The 23,795-nt window shown below is 43.0% G+C and overlaps 1 protein-coding gene across 4 annotated transcripts in view; it reads right to left on the reverse strand.

The window, feature by feature from the left end:
* Positions 1-23,795, reverse strand: part of oat (ornithine aminotransferase) — a 28,201-nt gene that overhangs the window by 4,230 nt on the left and 176 nt on the right. Inside the window, exons 1-8 of one of the 4 annotated variants that reach the window (XM_078413589.1) lie at positions 22,916-23,051; positions 17,406-17,628; positions 11,080-11,304; positions 9,308-9,403; positions 8,897-9,024; positions 8,684-8,806; positions 8,469-8,597; positions 5,422-5,535 (exon numbers count right to left, since the gene is read on the reverse strand). In XM_078413589.1, coding sequence (XP_078269715.1) covers positions 5,422-5,535; positions 8,469-8,597; positions 8,684-8,806; positions 8,897-9,024; positions 9,308-9,403; positions 11,080-11,304; positions 17,406-17,607 — 1,017 coding nt within the window. In that variant the 5' untranslated portion in view covers positions 17,608-17,628; positions 22,916-23,051. Of the gene's footprint in view, positions 1-5,421; positions 5,536-8,468; positions 8,598-8,683; positions 8,807-8,896; positions 9,025-9,307; positions 9,404-11,079; positions 11,305-17,405; positions 17,629-18,109; positions 18,259-22,915; positions 23,052-23,642; positions 23,751-23,795 lie in introns of those variants that run through there. The other 3 variants (XM_078413590.1, XM_078413588.1, XM_078413591.1) reach the window with 3 other exon arrangements.

Below are 23,795 nucleotides of genomic sequence, written 5' to 3' on the forward strand. Positions count from 1 at the left end.
ACATGGGTGCAGGAAGTAGCACCGATGCAGTCGTCAATGTAGCAGAGGTAGTTCAGGGATAGGGCCAGTGTACGCCTGGAATAGTGATTGTTCGACGTACCCCACAAAGAGGCAGGCATAGCTGGGGCTCATGCGAGTGCCCATAGCTACGCCTTGGATTTGGAGGAAGTAGGAGGAGTCGAAGGAGAAGTTGTTATGGGTAAGGACCAGCTCCGCTAAGCAGAGGAGAGCATTAGTTGAGAGAAATTGGCTGGTTCTGCAGTCGAGGAAGAAACAGAGGGCTTTAAGACCTTCCTGGTGGGGGATGGAGGTGTAGAGCGACTGAACATCCAGAGTAAAGATGAGGGAGTGGGGGCCTGGAAAAAGGAAGTAACTGAAGAGACGAAGGGCGTGTGAGGTGTCTTGGACATAGGTAGGGAGGACCAGGGGGGATAGGATGACGTTGAGGTGTGAGGAAATTAATTCCGTGGGACAGGAACAAGCAGAAACGATGGGTCTGTCAGGGCAGTTCTCTTTGGGGAGAAGATAAAACCGGGCTGTGCGGGGCTGGGGAAGGATAGGATTGGAGGGCAAACAGCACCGAGTGTAATACAGTTATCTAACAAATCAAAGCATTTTACACACTATCCCTTCAAATACCAACAATATTCCAGTAACCGGCCATCTAACCGTTTAGAAATCCTGATAATTCAGCATTTGGCTCACCAGCTCACTATTTCTTTTAAAACTCACCAGGGCCCCAGTTCGCACGTTCCCTTTAAACTTGGGGTTCATTGAAAAATTCATATTATAGATCAAAGCCAAAACAGTAGGTATTAGTAGAAACAGCAAACAGTAAATAGGAAAATCTTCCAGTTCTGCATCAAAGTCCCAAGTGTGCCAGATTCAGTTTTTCTTAATATTAACGTAGACAAACAAATCAAGCAATTAAGTGGGTTAACAATGTTTATGTGACTTGCCCTAAATGCTGAAGAATCAGATTAAAGAAATTAGGTATTTGGTGAATTTTTCTATGTTTTTTTCCTATGTAAGAGGAAGTTAACTGGTTTGCAAAAAAAAGCTTGTCTCTTATTGTCAATTCAGTACAGAATCACAAAAAAAACAAAATGCTCTTTGTGAATCAAGATTCCCAACTTCAATCCCTGCACATCGCAAAATAGAAGCCGAGCCAAAGGGACAGATTACATCCAGACCCTCACACCAGCCATGTAGCATGAACCCATTTATTTAAATGTGAACAGAACGGAAAACAGCATATCGAATGACAGCAGAAACAAGGGACTGTAGATGCTGCTTTAAGTCGCGGGGCCTTCCACCGCCCGGTTCGGCCGCGAGACGTCTCAGCGCCCTGTGCGACTCGGCCGCAGGGACTTCCATCCCCTTGCGGAGACTGTGCGGGTCGGTCGGGGACGAGCTGTCTGTCTGTGGGCGTGGGGAAGAGAGTGGAAGTTTTGTTGCCTCCATCACAGTGAGGGGGTGTTTGGAGTCACTGTGATGGATGTTATGTGTTGGGGTCATGTGTCTTGTGTTCTTTTTTGTGTGTGACTGCTATGTAGTTTTGTTCGGTACCTCGGTACCGAATGACAAATAAAGCTCTGTTGAACTGTTGAAAGACAAAATGCTGCAGTAACTCACCGGGTCACCCAGCATCCCTGGGGAACATGGACAGGTGAGGCTTCGGGTCAGGACCCTTCTTCAGATTTTATAGTTTGTTCTTTTTAACTTAATATTATTACCGCTTTAAATTTTAATTCTTTTGAGATTTTAATTAAAAACATTAAATCAATTACAAACATTTGAAAGATGTGGCTCAAGGTCAGAATCTCAGACCGTCGAAAGCCACGGTGTGAGGAACTACCACCTGCAGCTGAGAACCTCCCTGCGAATAATCCTGTTTCTGGAATGCCTGCACCTCTGCAGCCTAAACTATTTAACCAATGGAGCACAGAAAGTTTGTGCAGCCATGCGTAAAGTATAGACAATAGACAATAGGTGCAGGAGTAGGCCATTCAGCCCTTCGAGCCAGCACCGCCATTCAATGCGATCATGGCTGATCACTCTCAATCAGTACCCCGTTCCTGCCTTCTCCCCATAACCCTCACTCCGCTATCCTTAAGAGCTCTATCCAGCTCTCTCTTGAAAGCATCCAACGAACTGGCCTCCACTGCCTTCTGAGGCAGAGAATTCCACACCTTCACCACTCTCTGACTGAAAAAGTTCTTCCTCATCTCCATTCTAAATGGCCTACCCCTTATTCTTAAACTGTGGCCCCTTGTTCTGGACTCCCCCAACATTGGGAACATGTTTCCTGCCTCTAATGTGTCCAATCCCCTAATTATCTTATATGTTTCAATAAGATCCCCCCTCATCCTTCTAAATTCCAGTGTATACAAGCCCAACCGCTCCAGCCTTTCAACATACGACAGTCCCGCCATTCCGGGAATTAACCTAGTGAACCTACGCTGCACGCCCTCCATAGCAAGAATATCCTTCCTCAAATTTGGAGACCAAAACTGCACACAGTACTCCAGGTGCGGTCTCACCAGGGCCCGGTACAACTGTAGAAGGACCTCTTTGCTCCTATACTCAACTCCTCTTGTTATGAAGGCCAACATTCCATTGGCTTTTTTCACTGCCTGCTGTACCTGCATGCTTCCTTTCATTGACTGATGCACTAGGACACCCAGATCTCGTTGAACTCCCCCTCCTCCTAACTTGACACCATTCAGATAATAATCTGCCTTTCTATTCTTACTTCCAAAGTGAATAAGCTCACACTTATCTACATTAAACTGCATCTGCCATGTATCCGCCCACTCACACAACCTGTCCAAGTCACCCTGCAGCCTTATTGCATCTTCCTCACAATTCACACTACCCCCCAGCTTAGTATCATCTGCAAATTTGCTAATGGTACTTTTAATCCCTTCGTCTAAGTCATTAATGTATATCGTAAATAGCTGGGGTCCCAGCACCGAACCTTGCGGTACCCCACCGGTCACTGCCTGCCATTCCGAAAGGGACCCATTTATCCCCACTCTTTGCTTTCTGTCTGTCAACCAATTTTCTATCCATGTCAGCACCCTACCCCCAATACCATGTGCCCTAATTTTGCCCACTAATCTCCTATGTGGGACCTTGTCGAACGCTTTCTGAAAGTCGTGGTACACCACATCCACTGACTCTCCCCTGTCAATTTTCCTAGTTACATCCTCAAAAAATTCCAGTAGATTTGTCAAACATGATTTCCCCTTCGTAAATCCATGCTGACTCGGAATGATCCTGTTACTGCTATCCAAATGCTCAGCAATTTCGTCTTTTATAATTGACTCCAGCATCTTCCCCACCACTGATGTCAGACTAACTGGTCTATAATTACCCGTTTTCTCTCTCCCTCCTTTCTTAAAAAGTGGGATAAAATTTGCTATCCTCCAATCCACAGAAACTGATCCTGAATCTATAGAACATTGAAAAATGATCTCCAATGCTTCCACTATTTCTAGAGCCACCTCCTTAAGTACCCTGGGATGCAGACCATCAGGCCCTGGGGATTTATCAGCCTTCAGTCCCATCAGTCTACCCAAAACCATTTCCTGCCTAATGTGGATTTCCTTCAGTTCCTCCATCACCCTAGGTTCTCCGGCCCCTAGAACATTTGGGAGATTGTGTGCATCTTCCTCAGTGAAGACAGATCCAAAGTAACTGTTTAACTCGTCTGCCATTTCTTTGTTCCCCATAATAAATTCCCCTGCTTCTGTCTTCAAGGGACCCACATTTGCCTTGACTATTTTTTTCCTCTTCACATACCTAAAAAACTTTTGCTATCCTCCTTTATATTATTGGCTAGTTTACCCTCGTACCTCATCTTTTCTCCCCGTATTGCCTTTTTAGTTAACTTTTGTTGCTCTTTAAAAGAGTCCCAATCCTCTGTCTTCCCACTCTTCTTTGCTATGTTATACTTCCTCTCCTTAATTTTTATGCTGTCCCTGACTTCCCTTGTCAGCCACAGGTGTCTCTTACTCCCCTTAGTCTTTCCACCTCTTTGGAATAAATTGATCCTGCAACCTCTGCATTATTCCCAGGAATACCTGCCATTGCTGTTCTACCATCTTCCCTGCTAGGGCCTCCTTCCAGTCAATTTTGGCCAGCTCCTGCCTCATGCCTCTGTAATCCCCTTTGCTATACTGTAATACTGACACTTCCGATTTTCCCTTCTGCCTTTCCATTTGCAGAGTAAAACTTATGTTGTGATCACTGCCTCCTAATGGCTCTTTTACCTCTAGTCCCCTTATCAGATCAGGATCATTACACAACACTAAATCCAGAATTGCCTTCTCCCTGGTAGGCTCCAGTACAAGCTGTTCTAAGAATCCATCTCGAAGGCACTCTACAAACTCTCTTTCCTGGGGTCCATTTCCAACCTGATTTTCCCAGTCTACCTGCATGTTGAAATCTCCCATAACCACCGTAGCATTACATTTTTGACACGCCAATTTTATCTCCTGATTCAACTTGCACCCTATGTCGAGGCTACTGTTTGGGGGCCTATAGATAACTCCCATTAAGGTCTTTTTACCCTTACAATTTCTCATTTCTATCCATACTGATTCAACATCTCCTGATTCTATGTCACCCCTTGCAAGGGAATGAATATCATTCCTTACCATCAGAGCGACAACATACGAGCAAGCACAATGGGAATGGAGGGTGAAGGAACAGTCAGAATTTTAAAAGGGAACAATGCAGTCGATATAATAATAGAAAGCACATCTCGTTCCTTTACCATTACCTGGGCATGGAACGCATGAGCAGATATTATTCTATAAAATATGCATACATATTAGCACAGGTACTGCAGACAGTTCTGGTTGTTAAATTACGGGGGATATGCAACTGTACTGAAGTACAAGGACATGCCTGGTCCAGTAAATTTTAGCCTTGAGGAAAGATGGGATAGGTTGGAGCTTGCTTCTGACCGAAGGAGTTCGGTGTGAAACTTTACTGGAGGAAGTAAAGATCCATTACCGTTGGCAGGGAGCATGGGGAGTGGTGCTTTTCAAAAGTACAGATTTCACATAATTAGTGGACACCATTTTTTTAAAAATAGGGGAAGAGAGGCAGAATCTTTCATCATCTTCTTTGACATCTAAAAATGATTAGATGTCAACAGCTGCAACCAGTTGGACTGGAAATACTTGATTATGCCTTGTAACATTCTTGACTGTTTGGCACAGTGAACCACCCCTGCCCACCTGCAGGTTTATAAATTCTGTGGTAAACATTTTTCTTTTAATCCATTGTCACTTGAAATATTATAGCCACGAGAGGAAGTCATTGGGATAAAATAAGGGAGGTGGGATTTATTACATTAATTGGACATGCATTGGTTTTAAAACTCGTTGTCCTATTTCTGAGACCTACCTCAAGGGCAGCAATAGCAACACGACATGCCAATGGATTGCCACCATATGTAGACCCATGCTCACCTGGCTTAATGGTCAACATAATTTCATCATTACATAAAACAGCTGAAATCTGCAAAATAAATAATCAATTTTAAATTGTCAGCTACATTTTTCTTGGAACAAAATTCTATTGCGAGGATGATCACAATCAATGCAAATTTTTAGCTGCTACTAAACTATATAAACTTTTAAATCAATGTCAGAGGCGACAGCCCCGAACCGGATGGAGTCCCAGGCCACATACTTAGGAACTGCGTAGTCTAACCAGCAGGAGTGCTCACAGACATCATTAATCTCTCCCTACTCCATCTGAGTTACTCACCTGCTTCTAGAAGACCACTACCATCCCGGTGCAAAAAAAAGCAAGATCTCATGCCTTAATGACTACCATTCAGTGGCCTTGACATCCATCATCATGAAGTGCTTCGAGAGGCTGGTTAAGGCACACATTAACTCAAGCCTACTAAGCAGCCTTGATCCACTAGTTTGCCAACCGCCACAACAGGCCCATGGCTGATGTCATCTCCCTGGCCCTACAATCATCCCTGGAACACCTGGATAAGAAGGACACCTACGTCAGACTCCCATTCATTGACTATAGCTCTGCTTTCAATACCATTATCCTAACCAAACTCATGGAACTTGGAGTCAGTACTCCCCTCTGTAGCTGGATCCTCGACTTCCTGACACAGACCACAGTGAGGATAGGTGACAAATCATAATCTACATAATTCTCAAATGTGGTGCCCCGCAGGGTGCATTCTCAGCCCCCTACTATGCTCCTTAAACACCCACGACTGTGCAGTTAAATACCAATCCAACTCAATCTATAAGTTTGCAGATGACACCACTGTGGTGGGCCAGATATCAAATCATGACAGATTACAGAAAAGAGATTGAGAGCCTTGTCATTTGATGCCAAAGCATCCTCTCCCTCAAGACAAAGGAGATTGTGATTGATCAGAAAGCACAGAGCTGTGGATGCCAGGAATGTGCTCCCTGGGACAATGGAGGAAGATGACAGGGCTATTTAAGTGATTTTTAGATAGGCATAATGGAATTGGAGGGATATGGATCTAATAGGCACAGAGATTCATTTAATTTAGCATCATGTTCCACATGGTCATTGTGGGCCAAGGGATCCGTTTTTGTGCTGTATTGTTCTATATTATTTACAGCAACAATTTACTGGTAAAATGTCTGTTTGAGACATTGTGAGTAAATAGTGAAATAGACCTTAAAGATTAGGTGGTGTTCAATAAAATCTAATGATATAGATTTCCCAAGGCTTATAAACACATCTACCCTATGCTACAGGTCCACCATCACTTTTCCAGCAACTGGTGGTCAGGCACTTCCTTTAATCAACCACATCAGGATATCCGCGGCGATCAGCGGATCACATTTGCCCCCTGCACTGAGGTCTGGAACTCCTGGCAGATCTGTTCTTATCAGGCAACTTCTGTGGCCGATTTGGCAAACCAGTATCTCAGCCCCCTGTGACTTCTGTTGGTCTGGCAAAAATTGGTAATACGGCAAGGCTCTGGAAATAAGGGTGCCGGAAAATCGGTAGTGGACCTGTATTCAATTAATTTGTGAAAAAATACAATGCACTTGAAGAAACTGATATTTTCTTACAACAGGTCCACCACTGATTTTCTGGCAGCTGGTGGTCCGGCACTTCCTTTAATCTGGATAAAATTATGAGAGCACTCTTGAAAGCCCCCCAGAGGTCCCCCTGAAATTGTGAGTCCTGGTGAGGCAGACAATCTCCTTCTCATCAGGACTTCAATCCTTTATTCACAAAATGCTGGAGTAACTCAGCAGGTCAGGCAGCATCTCAGGAGAGAAGGAATGGGCGACATTTCAGGTCGAGACCCTTCTTCAGACTGATGTCAGGGGGTCGGGACAAAGGAAGGATATAGGTGGAGACAGGAAGACAGTGGGAGATCTGGGAAGGGGGAGGGGAAGAGAGGGACAGAGGAACTATCTAAAGTTGGAGAAGTCAATGTTCATACCACTGGGCTGCAAGCTGCCCAGGCGAAATATGAGATGCTGTTCCTCCAATTTCCAGTGGGACTCACTGTGGCACTGGAGGAGGCCCATGATAGAAAGGTCATGTCTGGTCATGAAAGGTCATTTCTGTCATGGGCCTCCTCCAGTGAGTTTGACCTGGCACAGAGGAACTCCTCTCGGAGGCGTAAATGATGTCAAGAGCAATTCGTATCTGCTGCACATAATCCACATCCTCCATTCCATGCAAATCCATGTGGATTACCAGAAGTCTCTTAAATGGCACCATATCTGCATCAACTGCCACCCCCGGCAGCGCATTCCAGGCACCCAGCACTGTACAAAAACATTTGCCTCATCTCCTTTAGACTTTGTCCCCTTCACCTTTCAAGCCATGCCCTCTAGCATTTGTTTTTTTTCATCCTGCGGAAAAAGGCTCTGCCTGTCTATCCTATCTATGCCTCTCATAATTTTTACATATTTCTATCAGGTCTCACTGCAACCCGAGACATTCCAGAGAAAATGATCCGTCCAACCTCTCCCTGTAGCCAATACCCCCACAATCCAGGCATTATTTTGGCAAAACTCCTCTGCACCCTTTCCACAACCTCCACACCCTTCCTCTAATAGGGCGACTAGAAATGCACACAATACTTCAAATGTGGCCTAACCAAACATGAAAGCAGGCTCTTCAGTCAACCCACCCACACTGACCATCAATTATCTGTTCATACTAGTCCTAAATCCCAATTTTTCATCCATTCATGAAAAAAGGCAAATTACGATGTTGCCCTTCTCCAGCCAACCAATTTTTTGAGAATTCAGATATTAGCCTTAAAGATTCGTCAAATTTCTCAATAAATGCTCAGCGGGGCAATTTCTAATCGCATGGTTAAAATGTCCTCTACCTCAAGGAAAATGACATATGTACTAACAAAATCTACTTTGTTCAAGGATATATATGCAAAAATCATGTAATACATTACTCACGGGATATACTCCTCCAGAGAGTGCTTTTCCAAGCACAACAATATCTGGTCGAACGTCTTCATGATCACATGCCAATCTGCGACCAGTTCTAGCCAGTCCGGTTTGCACTTCATCCGCAATGAATAGGACCTATTTCAATTACAATCAAATTAAAAGCATGCCCTGTTCAAATTCAGCAAACTTAATCTCCAATACAACTACTTCTTATAACTCACGTTATACTTTGTGCACAATTCTCTGACTCCTTGAAGATAACCTTTGTCTGGAACAACTACCCCAGCTTCTCCCTGGATGGGTTCCAACATAAAAGCTGCCATATTCGGGTCTTGGAATGCACGCTGAAGAAAAAGATGGAAATAGCTCAGTGGTTTTAATCAGAATTAAAGCAAAATATCAACTGGAACAAATTTAATTTCATCTTCCAATACCTCGATTGCTGGCAGATCATTGTATGGAATAATTTCAAACCCAGGCATAAACGGGCCAAATCCGTCATAACAACTGGAGTCTGTTGAACTGGAAATGGCGGATAGAGTCCTACCCCAAAAATTACCAGCTGAAGAAGAGTGGAAATAAAGTTTAATTTTTAAGAAGTTAAGGATATCACGAGAATCAAAATAATAAACAAAATAACCAAGTAAGAAATATTTGCATCATTACACTAATAGAGAACTGCAGATTTTATTTATTAAGTCCAATAGAATTTAAATCCCTCAAACCCAAGTATTGATTTTACACAGATCCAACAGTTTGTCACCCAGGAGATATGAATAAAGATAACTTTAATTTAGAGGGGCAAGATTATTAAATATATAATACATTAATTTTTCACATCTTACCTGCAAAAAGGATTTTTGCTTTGTATTTAGGAATTCCTTTAACTTCATATGCCCATTTGCGAGCCAACTTGCAGGCAGTTTCTCCTCCTTCTACACCTACAATAATAAAATTAGTTCTGAAAATAAATAAAGTTTTAAAAACAACTGCCAAAAACGTTCAAGTTGAAGCTAAGCGCAAATTAATTCATAATTCTGGTAAACAGGAGGAAAAGTGCAATTAGAAATAGATAGAATACAATATTACCTAATTTTAAGATATATTTACCCGCCTTTCAATTTTCACTACATGTAGGCAGTTTATGATCTTTATTCTTATTCTGGTAAATGCTTATTTTCCCTTCCACAGAGGATAGCAAATCCATAATGGAATTTCAACTTGCATAACGGACATTGAATCTACAAATCTTCATTATCCACCAATCAATACTTGTACAGCGATAAGGCACTTTTTACGTGAAGTCCCCAAATTATAACAGGGTTCTGTTCCCAAGAACTGTACATAATCAGAACTGTTTGGAAATCAGAAATAAACCAAAACATCACTGGAGAGGATCACAGAAGTAGCTGATAAGTGAGAAAGAGCAGCCGCCAGCTGGCCTCAATGACCGAGTCATGTGTGAGCGAACCTGCTCAGCTTTTCCAGCTCTGCACAGCTCATCCCAACATCTGAATATTGGGGGAAGTAGGAGATGGTAGTGATGGGGAGAGAAGCCTTGTGGAAATGATCTGTTCCCCAACCAGGCAGATGCCTGCAGCAATCATCAAATCCACTGGTCTTTCAAATGCTGCTTTGTACGGAAAGGATATCCAGGTGTCAGTTCATAATGTTGACTCCATTACTCATGGATATATGGCAGGCTTGATTGACCAGCTCCACCAATCATTTTCATAAATAACGGTATTAATAGAAAAATTCTGGATCGTAAACTATCTGAAAAACCTTTAACACGATCACAGATCAATATAGTAATTAAAGTACACATTTCGAGAAATATAATGAACGTGGGCCAATTGGTATAAATCAGCAACAAATACAGGGTTCAATATTGACAGGTCACCAACCTTCAAACCGTGATAAGCAAAGAAAAATACAATTCTGGACCTTTAGCTGCCAGTGAAATCTTTAACATAATCACAATTCAATACAGTAAACAAAATACGCAATTCCAGTGATACACCTTGAACTTGGACCGGTTTATATGTATCAGTAAACAGAATTATGGTTCAATACTGGCAGGTCAGAAGCCTACAACCAGTGATAACCAAGGAAAACATTAGGGACAGTTCAACTGGACCAAGTGATTAGTGATGTGCAAAGTTTAAAGATTTTAGTCCTCCAAAGATTCGGTCTTACACATCGTCCTACAGCCAACTAGAATAATAATGAATTTGAAAAATAAGAAATCAACCAACAGGCCATAAGTGTCTGGCATGTGAATCTTGTCTTTCAACCATTCAATAAAATAGCCTGCTGCAGAACCAATTGAACAGTGAATTAAAAGCCTCACAATATTTGCAAGGTATTTAAAGATAATCTCCACGCTTAGAGTATAACAGATTGATATTGATGCAGCACTGCACCATCAATAGCAGAATCATAAAAATGAACAACTTGAAGAGGTGTATGAGCGGAAAAATATCCACCTTGTTGAAATTTTTAACGTTAGCGCCTGTCTAATAGGAAATACAACACCAATGAAACAGAATCAACATAAATTTGAAAAAATCCACACATCTTTGTAAAAATAACTGTAAATGCTTAATAAACATACCTGTATTCATTGGCAGCAATTTGGCGTAGTTGAACAACTTAGTAACATATTCTTCATATTCCCCCAGAACGTTATTGTAGAAAGCTCGTGACGTGAGAGTCAATTTCTCAGCTTGAGATTTAAGTGCAGCAATAATCTTTGGATGGCAATGTCCCTGATTCACAGCACTGTAAGCACTCAGGAAGTCAAAGTACTGCCTGCCTTCAACGTCCCACACATAAATTCCTGAAAGATTTAATCAAGACTTTTAATTGTTAAACATTTCTACTTAAAATGTTAAGTCCATTTTACTGTTAACAAGAGAATAAATTTAGAAGCAAAGGCTTAAAAGACACATTGATTGATACCTCCCGCTAGTATATTTCTTTCAGATTAAACTTAGTATCATATCAATAGGAATGAGCTGAACCTACCGATGATGCCAAGCTAGAAACCAAAGGAGACAGCATGAAAATCACAAATTGAGCCCCCAAAAATGAAAAGTGAAAATTTGCACAAAATTTGGGGGGATTAATATGGAAAATAAATTAAATTACGTACTGCACAAATGTTAAAATAGCTGGGAAGGAATCAAGAAATTTACAGTGCCCTCCATAATGTTTGGAACAAAGACCCATCATTTATTTATTTGCCCCTGTGCTCCACAATTTGAGATTTTTAATAGAAAAAAATCACATGTTGTTAAAGTGCACATTGTCATGTTTCCAAATACACAGGAAAAGATGTTAGAAATCCAAAGTGCCAAATGTCAATTTGCTCCCGGTGGTGATGGGAGGCTTATGCACTCACCTATGCTCATCCGATGTTGAGAAAGGCTAGGCAGACACGTCATTGGGGTTATCAAGTGGGCACCTACTTTCATCGACGTTTCGCTGATTGGACCCACGACGTCTCCAGTAGGCTCAGCAGTGCATTCTGGCGTCCCAGAACCACCCCCCTCTACATCTGCCTAGCCGGCTTATTTGGGAGACCAGATTGGGTCTTTCCTCTTCAGTCAGAGCCACTGGCTACTCCGTTCTGCCACCTGTGATGTTTCCTTGATAGCCTTGCGTAGGGCTTGTCCGCTGATCCCCAGGTCCTTCATCAGTCTTACGGTAGATGTTGCCACAAATCCTCGACATCCAACTTCTACCGGGCAGATCTTTGCTCTCCAGCCCCGCTGTTCTGCCTCCGCTGCAAGGTCTGTGTAGCGCAGTTTCTTTCTTTCAAAGGCTTCCTGCACAGCATCCTCCCAAGGGACTGTGAGCTCCACAAAATACACAATGCGCTGAGAGTTGGACCAGAGGACAAGATCAGGCCTCAAGTTGGTGATGGCTATCTCTGGTGGAACTGTAAGCCGCTGGTCCACATCCACCAGCATCTGCCAGTCCCGGGCTGCCTCCAGCTGTCCAAACCTTGTCCTTGGTGGAATTTTCCGTTGCTTTTGTTCCCCTTCCCGAACAAAGGCAATTGGCATAACTGGGTTGGTTGTTCTGGGCGGCAGGGATTTGTTGGTTGTTCGTTTGCTTTCCAGAGTCGCTGCGAGGCATTCGAGCACTTGATTATGTCTCCAGGTGTACCGTCCTTGGGAGAGGCTTACTTTACACCCAGTGAGGATGTGCTTAAGCGTGGCTGGTGTTCAACACAGGGGGCATGATGGATCTTCGCCCAGCCATTGGTTGAGATTTTTTGGGCTAGGAAGGACATCATAGGTTGCGCGAATGAGGAAGCTTATCCTGCTCGCCTCCATCTCCCACATGTCCTTCCAGCTGATCTTCCGCTTTTCCACACTCTCCCATCTCATCCACTGGCCCTGTTTAGCTTGCGACACAGCCTTGGCACACCTACTCGACTCCTCCTGTCGGCGGACTTCGGCCGTGACCAACTTCCGGCGCTCCAGTGAGGATGCCTTGTTCCAGCAAGGTCGCTTTTCGCCAAGCCCCAAGCCACTTCGTCCGTGTTGGACTTGCCCAATCATGTCGCCTTGGTGGAGAGCAGATTTTGCCTGCTGTGTCGCATTCTTAGATTTTAATAAAGGCCATTTTTATACATTTTGGCTTCACTTGTTTGTTTGAACTTGAGCAGATAGGATGTGTCTATACACTTCAGAATTCATTCTGCTACTACCATCAGCAATTGTATCATCAATGAAGATAAGTGAGCCAGTACCTTCAGCAGCCATACAGTACATTCAGAAAGTATTCAGACCCCGTCACTTTTTCCACATTTTGCTATGTTACAGCCTTATTTTAAAATTGATTAAATTCTTTTTTTTTATCATCAACCTACACACAATACCCCACAATAAAAAGCATAAATAGGCATATAGAAAGTTTTGCTAAGTAATTAAAAAGAAATAACTGAAAAAATCACATTTACATAAGTATTCAGACCCTTTGCTATGACACTCAAAATTGAGCTTATGCTCATCCTGTTTCCTTGAGATGTTTCTACAACTTGATGAGTCCACCATTGGTAAATTAGATTGACTGGACATGATTTTGAAAGGCATACATCTGTCTATACAAGGTCCCAAAGTTGACAGTGCATGTCAGAGCAAAAACCAAGCCATGAAGATGAAGGAATTGTCCATAGACCTCCGAGATAGGATTGTGTCGAGACACAGATCGGGGGAAGGGCATAAAATAGTTTCTGCAGCATTGCAGGTCCCGAAGAGCACAGTGGCCTCCATCATTCTTAAATGGAAGAACTTTGGAACCACCAGGATTTTTAATGAAGCTGGCCGCCCGGCCAAACTGAACAATCGGGGGAGAAGGGCCTTGGTCAGGGAGGTGACCAAGAACCCGATGGTCACTCTGACAGAGCTCCAGAGTTCCTCTGTGAAGATGGGAGAACCTCCCAGAAGGACTACTATATCTGCAGCACTCCACCATTCAGGCCTTTATGGTAGAGTGGCCAGACGGAAGCCACTCCTCAGTAATTACTTTGCAAAGATGTTCTAAACACCTGTTTTTGCTTTTTTATTACGGGGTACTGTGTGTAGATTGATGATAAAAAAATGAATTTAATCCATTTTAAAATAAGGCTGTAACGTAACAAAATGTGGAAAAAGTGTAGGGATCTGAATACTTTCTGAATGCACTGTACATGCCCAGGCCATAACACCCCCACCACCGTGTTTCACAGATGAGGTTTGGACCTTGGGCAGTTCCTTCTCTCCTCCATACTTTGCTATCGCCATCACTCTGATACAAGTTAATCTTCATCTGTCCACAAGACTTTTTTCCAGAACTGTGGTTGCTCTTTTAAGTGCTTCTTGGCAAACTGTGACCTGGTCAACCTATTTTTGCAGCTAACCAGTGGTTTGCATCTTGCAGTGTAGCTTCTATATTTCTGTTCATCAAGTCTTCTGCGGACAGTGGTCATTGACAAATCTACACCTGACTCCTGAAGAGTGTTTCTGATCAGTTGATTTTTGTAAGCCTAAGGGTTGGCTGATGTCTCTATAACAATCGTGTTTCTCAGTCTAAAAATGGCTTCTTTGACTTTCATTGGCACACCGTTGGTCCTCATGTGATAAACAGCAATAAAAGTTTCCAAAGGTGATGGGAAGACTGCAGGGAAGACGAGGTGCTGAGAGCTTTCTCATACCTGCATTAAGGGGGGGGGGGGGGGGGGGGGCTATGTATAAACACAGCTGTAATTTCTGCATGGTGAAACCAAAATGAATAAAAATGGCCTTTAATAAAATCTGACAATGTGCACTTTAACCACATGTGATTGTTTTTCTATTACAAATCCCAAATTGTGGAGTACTGAGGCAAATAAATAAGTGATGGGTCTTTACCCCAAACATTATGGTGGTGCTTAGCAAGCCTGATCAAATCCAGAAAAATGCTGAACTGTATGTTGCTAAGCAGTTTGTTACATGTCACAGGACACTATAAATCATAATATTATACAAAGATCAAATATACAATTAGTTTATATTGCCAAAATACAATAGCCAAAAGAGGGTAAAGTCAATCTTTGGGTTTGACAATTTACGAAGAGCTAAGACTGCAAAATATAAACCTTGCAACCTCAGAAGATCTAGCAAATGGTCATATGGATGTGCATGATAGAAACATAGAAAATATAGAAACATAGAAAACAGGTGCAGGAGTAGGCCATTCTGTCTTTCGAGCCAGCACCACCATTCAATATCCACCAGGGGGCGCCGCACGATGGCTGCCTTGCAAATGGTCTGTTTTCGTCTTTTTCTTCTTGTGTTTTTAGTTTATTGTAAAATGTATGTTTTAGTTTATTTTTTGTTTTGTATTATATGGGGGCTGGGGGAAACTTTTCTAGTCTCTTTCCTCGACAGAGATGCGACTTGTTCTGTGTCGTATCTCCGTCAGCACTGTGGCCTAACATCATGGAGCTGGCGGCTTGTTGTTTGGTACTTCTAGAGCTCCAAAACCTTGGATCTTGTGGACACCACCTCAAAGCGGCCGATCCCTTTGATAGGGGTTTGGTGCTCCAACCTGCGGGAGCTGCGGACTTTAACATCGTGAAGCACGCAGTCTCTGGTTGGAGACCGATTTCAGGAACTCCAAGCCGCAGGAGTTCGACCGCCCCGATGCGGGAGCTCCATCACGGGCTGTGAATGGTTTGACTCCCCCGACCACGGGAGTTAAGATAAGACTTTATTGCCTTCCATCACAGTGAGGAACGTGTGGTGGATGTTTATGTCAATTTTTATCAAAGATACTAGAGGAACAAGATTGACCACTCCGTTCGCCTATACTGAAGAGCTGTATGCAAAGGAGCCATTTTAGTAGGCAAAACTCGCCATCCATTATGCCTCTCGCAGTGTAATCAGTGTTTTGGGGAACACTATGTGCGATTATACCATTAAAATGCAGAATATATCTCGTCTATCAATTCACAGAATTTTGTTATTTTTATTTTTTAACGTTTCTGCACGTTTCTGCCTACTAAAATGGCGCCTTGACGTACTACGGATTTTAGGGTCAAGTGGTCTATCTTGTTCCTCCAGTATCTTTGATTTTTATGTAGTTGTGTCTTGTTGCTTTTTGTTATGACTGTATGGCAAACCAAATACCTCGTATGTTGCAAAACATACTTGGCTAATAAATTACGATTATGATTATGAATCTGATCATGGCTGATCATCTAAAATCAGTACCCCGTTCCTGCTTTTTACCCATATCCCTTGATTCCTTCAACCCTAAGAGCCAAATTGGGTGGCACGGTGGCGCAGCGGTAGAGTTGCTGCCTTACAGCGAATGCAGCGCCGGAGACTCAGGTTCGATCCTGACTACGGGCGCCGTCTGTACGGAGTTTGTACGTTCTCCCCGTGACCTGCGTGGGTTTTCTCCGAGATCTTCGGTTTCCTCCCACACTCCAAAGACGTACAGGTATGTAGGTTAATTGGCTGGGCAAATGTAAAAATTGTCCCTAGTGGGTGTAGGATAGTGTTAGTGTGCGGGGATCGCTGGGCGGCGCGGACCCGAAGGGCCTGTTTCTGCGCTGTATCTCTAAAAATAAAATTAAAATCTCAAGATGATGCAAAGTAGTACTAGAATTGCCACATTTTGGGTGTGGTGACTATCTTGCAGGACAAAATAAAAGTTTCAAAACCACCTCAGGAAATTCTTGGCACATACCAATACATTGAATAAACTGCACATGTAATAGAGAAGACAAAAATCCAAGTTGATAGAATCTAATTGCTTGATGGTAGGAGGCATGTCGTGGTTTTACAGGGTGGATGATTTGAGTAAAACTGAGATATTGTAGCTAATGACTGAATCAAAAATGACAATAGACAATAGACAATAGGTGCAGGAGTAGGCCATTCAGCCCTTCGAGCCAGCACCGCCATTCAATGCGATCATGGCTGATCACTCTCAATCAGTACCCCGTTCCTGCCTTTTCCCCATACCCCCTCACTCCGCTATCCTTAAGAGCTCTATCCAGCTCTCTCTTGAAAGCATCCAACGAACTGGCCTCCACTGCCTTCTGAGGCAGAGAATTCCACACCTTCACCACTCTCTGACTGAAAAAGTTCTTCATCTCCGTTCTAAATGGCCTACCCCTTATTCTTAAACTGTGGCCCCTTGTTCTGGACTCCCCCAACATTGGGAACATGTTTCCTGCCTCTAATGTGTCCAATCCCCTAATTATCTTATATGTTTCAATAAGATCCCCCCTCATCCTTCTAAATTCCAGTGTATACAAGCCCAATCGCTCCAGCCTTTCAACAGTTAGTCTACTCTTTGATTATATCCATTTCAACCGCCAACTTAAAATATTATTTGTTTTTAACTCCAAAGCTCTCTGAATTATTCCATAGCTATCTATTCTTTAGAATTGCTTACCTTCTCCTCTGGCCAACGCAACAGGCAGGGGGTCGTAATTATGAGCACCATACTTTTCTTCACGAGCAAAAATTTCTTCAGAAGTGATTGACTTGTCAGTTTTTAATGAAGCTTCCGTGGCACCAGAATAGGTCACCGCCTTGATCCTTTGCTTCAAAACCGAACCACTGGAATTTATGTAACGTGAGAATCGGGATAACATTTTTAACTGTTCCTAACTTTCCTGCAAAGATAAAAATCGATGTTAAATTGAATTCATACAATAATTCAGTAATTCATAACATATTTTATAAAAAGTCCAATCTGACTGCTATAGTAATCATGCAATAAAATATACCTAAACTCAATTAAGTAAAGACACTGGTATTACCCAGAATAGAGAACTATTTCCATATTGTGTATAACATTAACATTAATATCTAACTACACTTAATCTTTTGCAGAGGCAAGAGAAAACAAACAAAGATAAATTAGCTCTGGTCACCCAGATCTCTTTTCAAGGCAAACCCAGCCAGTTCTTCCTTTTACAATGCTACAATTTGTCATTTCTGAAACCATCTCTGCAATGGTTTCGGCATCCATTTGATGCTCCATTTCCATGCAATATGAAAATAAGAACTTTACGCTAGTTTCTGTAATCCAACAGTACAATAGAGGTTTAGCACATTTTAGCTTAATTAAAAAATGTGAAAAAAGCCATTTACTTTATGACGCCATTTTCCCTCTTCACTATTAGTCCTGAACCACGATTTCCGAACAGAAACATCAACAATTTCTCCTCCACCAAGCATAGATGCTTTGTGACCTGCTGAGCTCCTGCAGCATGTTTGTTACTTCAGATTCGAGTCTGGGCAATCTAGTGCCAATGCAGAGATCAATATTTATTTATTCCAAATCTATAATCAAATTTTATCTGTGAAGAGTGGTTTCAGCACCAATTCATGCAGGATAACACATTCCACTTCCAGCAATAGTTAACCAGAATTTCAGCTTTGACCTTGCTCACAATCTTGTTTATTTTGCACATTAATGAAAACTGCTTGGAAATAAGGTCATGATGTCATGAATGATCGGAGCAGAATTAGGCCATTTGGCCCAGTCTATGCTGCCATTCAATCATGGCTGATCTATCTCTCCCACCTAACCCCATTCTCCTGCCTTCTCCCCATAACGTGACACACTTACTAATCAAGAATCTATCTATCTCTGCCCTAAAAATACCCACTGACTTGGCCTCCACAGCCTTCTGTGGCAAAGAATTCCACAGATTCACCACCCTCTGACTAAAGACATTCTTCCTCATGTCCTTCCTAAAAGAACATCCTTTAATTCTGAGGCAATGACTTCTAGTCTTAGACTCTCCCACCAGTGGAAACATCCTCTCCACCTCCACTTTATCCAAGCCTTTCACTATTCTGCACGTTTCAATGAGGCCCCCCTCATTCTTCTAAACTCCAGTGAGTTCAGGCCCGGTGCCAACAAACGCTCATCATACATTAACCCACTCAATCCTGGGATAATTCTTGCCAATCTCGTCTGAGCCCTATCCAGAGCCAGTACGTCCTTCCTCAGATAAGATGCCCAAAATTGCTCACAATATTCCAAATGTGGCCTGACTAGCTTTCTTTCTGTCTATATTTTCATCCTCAAACTGCTCCCATTCACATTGACCAGATTAATGCAACAACGACCCCAGTTCTACACATCAGACATAGTCCTCTCCCTCCTTGCAGCTTTACAAGCTTCTTTTGTCTCCAAAGTTCTGAGAAAGAATCGGCAACCCAAAACAGTGATGATTTTTCTTTCCGCAGATGTAGCCTGCATTTTCTGTTTTTGTTTTAGATTTGCAGCATTTTGATCTTCAACCCAAGATACCAGCTTTCAAATAAACATCATTGCTTCAAGAGCATACAAACCTGCTTTCATCATGATTTGACTATTAAAGACCTGATATTCAACCATGAGTTTTACAATATTCTGAACAATGTCTGCTGCATAGAGTACTGAACAGTAGACACAAGAGACTACAGATTCTAAGGTCCGATACAACAATCTGCTGGAGAAAATCAGGAGGTCACATAGTATCTGTTCATGAAAAGGAATGGTCAATGTTTCCAAAACCTGCATGCATTATGATTAAAGAGAATCCCAAGGCATTTTATACATGCATTAAAAATAAGAGGGTGACTAGGGAGAGGGTAAGACAACTCGTGGATAAATGGGGGAATTTATACTAGGAGTATAAATAGGAGGTAGAAATTCAGTATTCACCAAAGAGGAGAATAGCAAATTATAATATGTAAGAGCGTTTTGAGATCAAGAAGTTGGCTATGTTGGGTCTCTTAACAAGTATCAAGGTGGATAAATCCTCAGAGACATATTACTGGAGACTTGACACAAATCTTCATATCCTCATATCTTCATATCCTCATATCCTCTCTTGCAAGGTACTAGAGAATAGCCAATGTTGTTCCTTTGTTTAAGAAGGGAACTAGGGATACTCTGGGAAATTGTATGCCAGTGAGCTTCACATTAATGGCAGAGGGATTACTGGAGATGATTCATAGGGACAGGATTTACTCATGTTTGAGAGAGTGAACTAATTAAGGACAGTCAGCATGGATTTGTACTGGGCAGTCGCATCTTACTAACGATTGATGGGCTTATAGCTCTGGATATTGTCTACATGGACGGTAAGGCATTTCACAAGTCCCTCAAGGTAGGCTCAACAGAAGGTAAAACGATTCTCACGTTACAGAAATTCCAGTAGTTCGGTGTCTTTGAAGACTTGGTTTTGTTTGGATTCGGTGCAACAGCAAAGTCAGGTATCAAAGGATACAGCAGGAATATAGAGTAGTTAGATATGGGGGGAGAAATGGCAAATGGCATTTAATCCAGGCAAGTGCAAGGTCTTGCACTTTGGGAGGTCAAATATTGGGGAAAGTATAGTTTATAGCTGACCTGTTAAAAGCATTGTTTAGTTTAGTGTATTATTGCTACATGTGCCAAAATACAATGAAAAGCTTTTGTTTTTGTGCTGGCCAGTCAAAGAAAACTATACGCGATAATGAAGTACAGAGAGTACTCTGTACACGTTGGCGTACAGAAAGATCTTGGGATAAAAGTCCATACCTCCGGAAAGTAGTAATACAAGTAGATAGAGTGGTAAAGAAGGCACATGGCATGCTTGCTTCCATTAATTAGGGAGTTATGGACAAGACTCACAAAGTCACGTTGCAGCTTGTAAAACGTTGGTTCGATCACATTTGGAATATTGTGCGCAGTTCTGATTGCCACATTACAGGAAGGATGTGGCAAATTGGAGAGGATGCAGCCTGGATAACAGCATATTAGGTACAAGGATAGGTTGGACAAACTTGGATTGGTTTCTCTGGCCAAATCCAGAATACAACATTGAATCTCATTCCCATTCCTCCAGGTTGCCAGGCCCTCAAAATTCCTGCTGCACAGTGGTTTGCTCAAAGATTCCTTGTGGCTCCATAAAAGTACTAAATGTGTTTGGAAAGGGGTCTTCTGCAGTAAAAAAGTGTACAAGCAGAGTGAATGAGAACCTCAACAACTTTCCACCATCACAATATAAATTCAGAAGTTATAGGAGCAGAATTAGGCCATTTGGCCCTGTGAGTCTCCTGTGACATTTAACAATGACTGATCTACCTTTCCAAACACAAAGGGTCTCGACCCCAAACGTCACCCATTCCTTCTCTCCCGAGATGCTGCCTGACCTGCTGAGTTACTCCAGCATTTTGTGAATAGATCTACCTTTCCCTCTCAACTTAATTCTCCCCATAACCTGACACCCTTACTGATAAAGAACCTGTAAATCTCGGCTTTAAAAATACCCAATGACTTGGCCTCCACATCAGACTGTAGCTATGAATCCCAGATTCACCATCCTCTGGCTAAAGAAATTCCTCATCGCATTTTTAAAAGGTACATCCTTTTATTCTGAGGTTGTGCCCTCTGGTCCGAAACTCTCCCACGAGTGGAAACATCTTCTCCTTATACAACCTATCCAGGCCTTTCATTATGCTGTTTCAATAAGTTTCATTCTTCTAAACTCCAGAAAGCATGGGCCCAGAGCTCAGACGTTAACCCAATCATCCCCAGGATTATTCTCGTATACCTCCTCTGGACCCACTCCAACACCAGCACAACCGTCATCAGGTATGGTGCCAAATACTGCTCACAATACACTGAATGCAATCTGACCAAATAAAGCCTCAGCATTACATCCCTGCTTTTGAAACCCAGTGTTCTCAAAATGAATGCTAACATTGCATTTGCCTTCCTTACTACCGACTCAACCTGCAGATTAACTTTTTGGGAATCATGCACCAGCACTCCCAAGTCCCTTTGCACTTCCGATTTCTGAATCCTCTCCCCATTTAGAAAATATTGTAAGCCTTTATTCCTCCTACCAAAGTGCATGACCACACACTTTGCTACTCTGTATTCAATCTGTCAATATGAAGGGTAAACCTTACCCAAAAAGCTCCTCCTGAACATTATCAGCTCTTTAGAGATAATTTGTGTACTTTCATACTCTATGATTAAGTAGTGCACAACAAAATGGATGAGAAAACCCCAATTAAGCTGTTAGAGGTATAACTGAACATAACAACGCAGCTCATCAATGGAATTTACAAGTCAGTCATGATACACTGACTCGCTGTACTTTGCAGTACACTTCCCCCACCAGGTTGTTTGTTCATCACTGCACAACTCCTTTTTGGAAATACCACAAATATTGCAAAATATCAGAATTCAGTAACATGCTTGAAGTATTACAATCCTTTGTATTGTATTTGTAAACTTAACGGGTCGGGATCACATTTAATCTGCCTCAAAGTAACTCCAACACAAATTGAACTTTCAAATACCTGATAAGAATAAAACCCAGAACTCAAAAGTGCTGCCTGTAACCTTACCTGAACCCAGGAACTTTACAGATAGGCAGCTCTAAACTGGATCTGCGTAATTCATGGCAGAAGGCACAGCATTGAACATGTGGAATATAAAAAAACTCTTCACTGTACAACTGTGACCCACCAGAGCAAACCAAAACACCGTTTACATAAGTGTTAAAATGTCTAAAATGCCTGCCACCATTCCCAACGCTTCAGTAAATAATTAGCTACATGTGAATCTGTCTTGGGAGTAAAACGTTCCTCAGATTATTGGCAAGTCTTCGTGGTACGCAGGTACAAAACATTTCAGTATTTCAGCAGCTGGGAGGCCGAAACCGCGCGGGCCAATCAACTGCTTCTTGCTGCATTTCAGCGTGGCTTGTGGATTTTGGATACAACACTTTAAAATGTATCAATTTGCAGCCTTGTCTTTTTGACATTTCCCCAAAGAATTGCACACACAGCATCAATGCCAGTCAATTTAAAAACACACCCATAACCGACTATTGAAATAATTACATGCATACAGGTAAAGGGACAATTCGTCTTTCCCCTCAAGGGGAGTAACACAATGCTCACGGATATAATCTTGCCACGTAGCACCCTCTCCCTCTTGGAAGGGAGTGCTGGGGATTAACATTTCCCGGACGTGGGAAAGTCATTCCTCGGGAAGAGCAGAAAGGGCAGAGTTGTTGTCCGTCACTACAGCGTGTGCGTGTATGCAAGATGCACCAGTCTGCACTGTCCGTGCAGGCAGCCGACAAGTGCGCTAGTCTGAAGAAGTCTCAACCCGGAACGTCCTATTCCTTCTCCCCAGAAATGCCGTCTGACCTGTAGAGCTACTCCAGCATTCAAGTGCACTAATCAAACCTTGACCGCTTCCATTGTCGGCTTGTAACCCCCGTCCTGTCCCCCTCGCCTCGCCTGGCCGGGACTCCGCATCTCCCCGCTGTCCATAACTTCATAAGTGATAGGAGAATATGTAGACCATTTGGCCCATCAAGTGTACTCCGCCATTCAATCATGGCTGGACACCAAGTGCTGGAGTAACTCACTCAGCGGGACAGGCAGCATCTCTGGAGAGAAGGAATGGGTGACGCTTCGGGACGAGACCCTTCTTCAGACTGTCCCCCCACCCCTGCCCTCAGCCCCCACCCCCCTTGCCCTCACCCTCCACCCTTGCCCTCAGCCCCCCCTCTTGTCCTCAGCCCCACCCACCACCCTTACCTCTCGCCCCACCCACCACCCTTACCTCTCTCCCCACCCTTACCTCTCTCCCCACCCTTACCTCTCTCCCCACCCTTACCTCTCTCCCCACGCTCGCGCCAGCAACGTTCACCTTCCCGGGCCGCTCGCGACCACAAAAGAGCCGGGAACGCGCGCGGACGCCGTTTAAAACGGATGGGCGTTCACGTGACGGGTCGCGCGTCACCACGCCCGCCGAGCGCACGAACTGCGT

The sequence above is a fragment of the Rhinoraja longicauda genome, chromosome 16 (assembly GCF_053455715.1).
Source record: "Rhinoraja longicauda isolate Sanriku21f chromosome 16, sRhiLon1.1, whole genome shotgun sequence".
Lineage (NCBI taxonomy): Eukaryota > Metazoa > Chordata > Chondrichthyes > Rajiformes > Arhynchobatidae > Rhinoraja > Rhinoraja longicauda.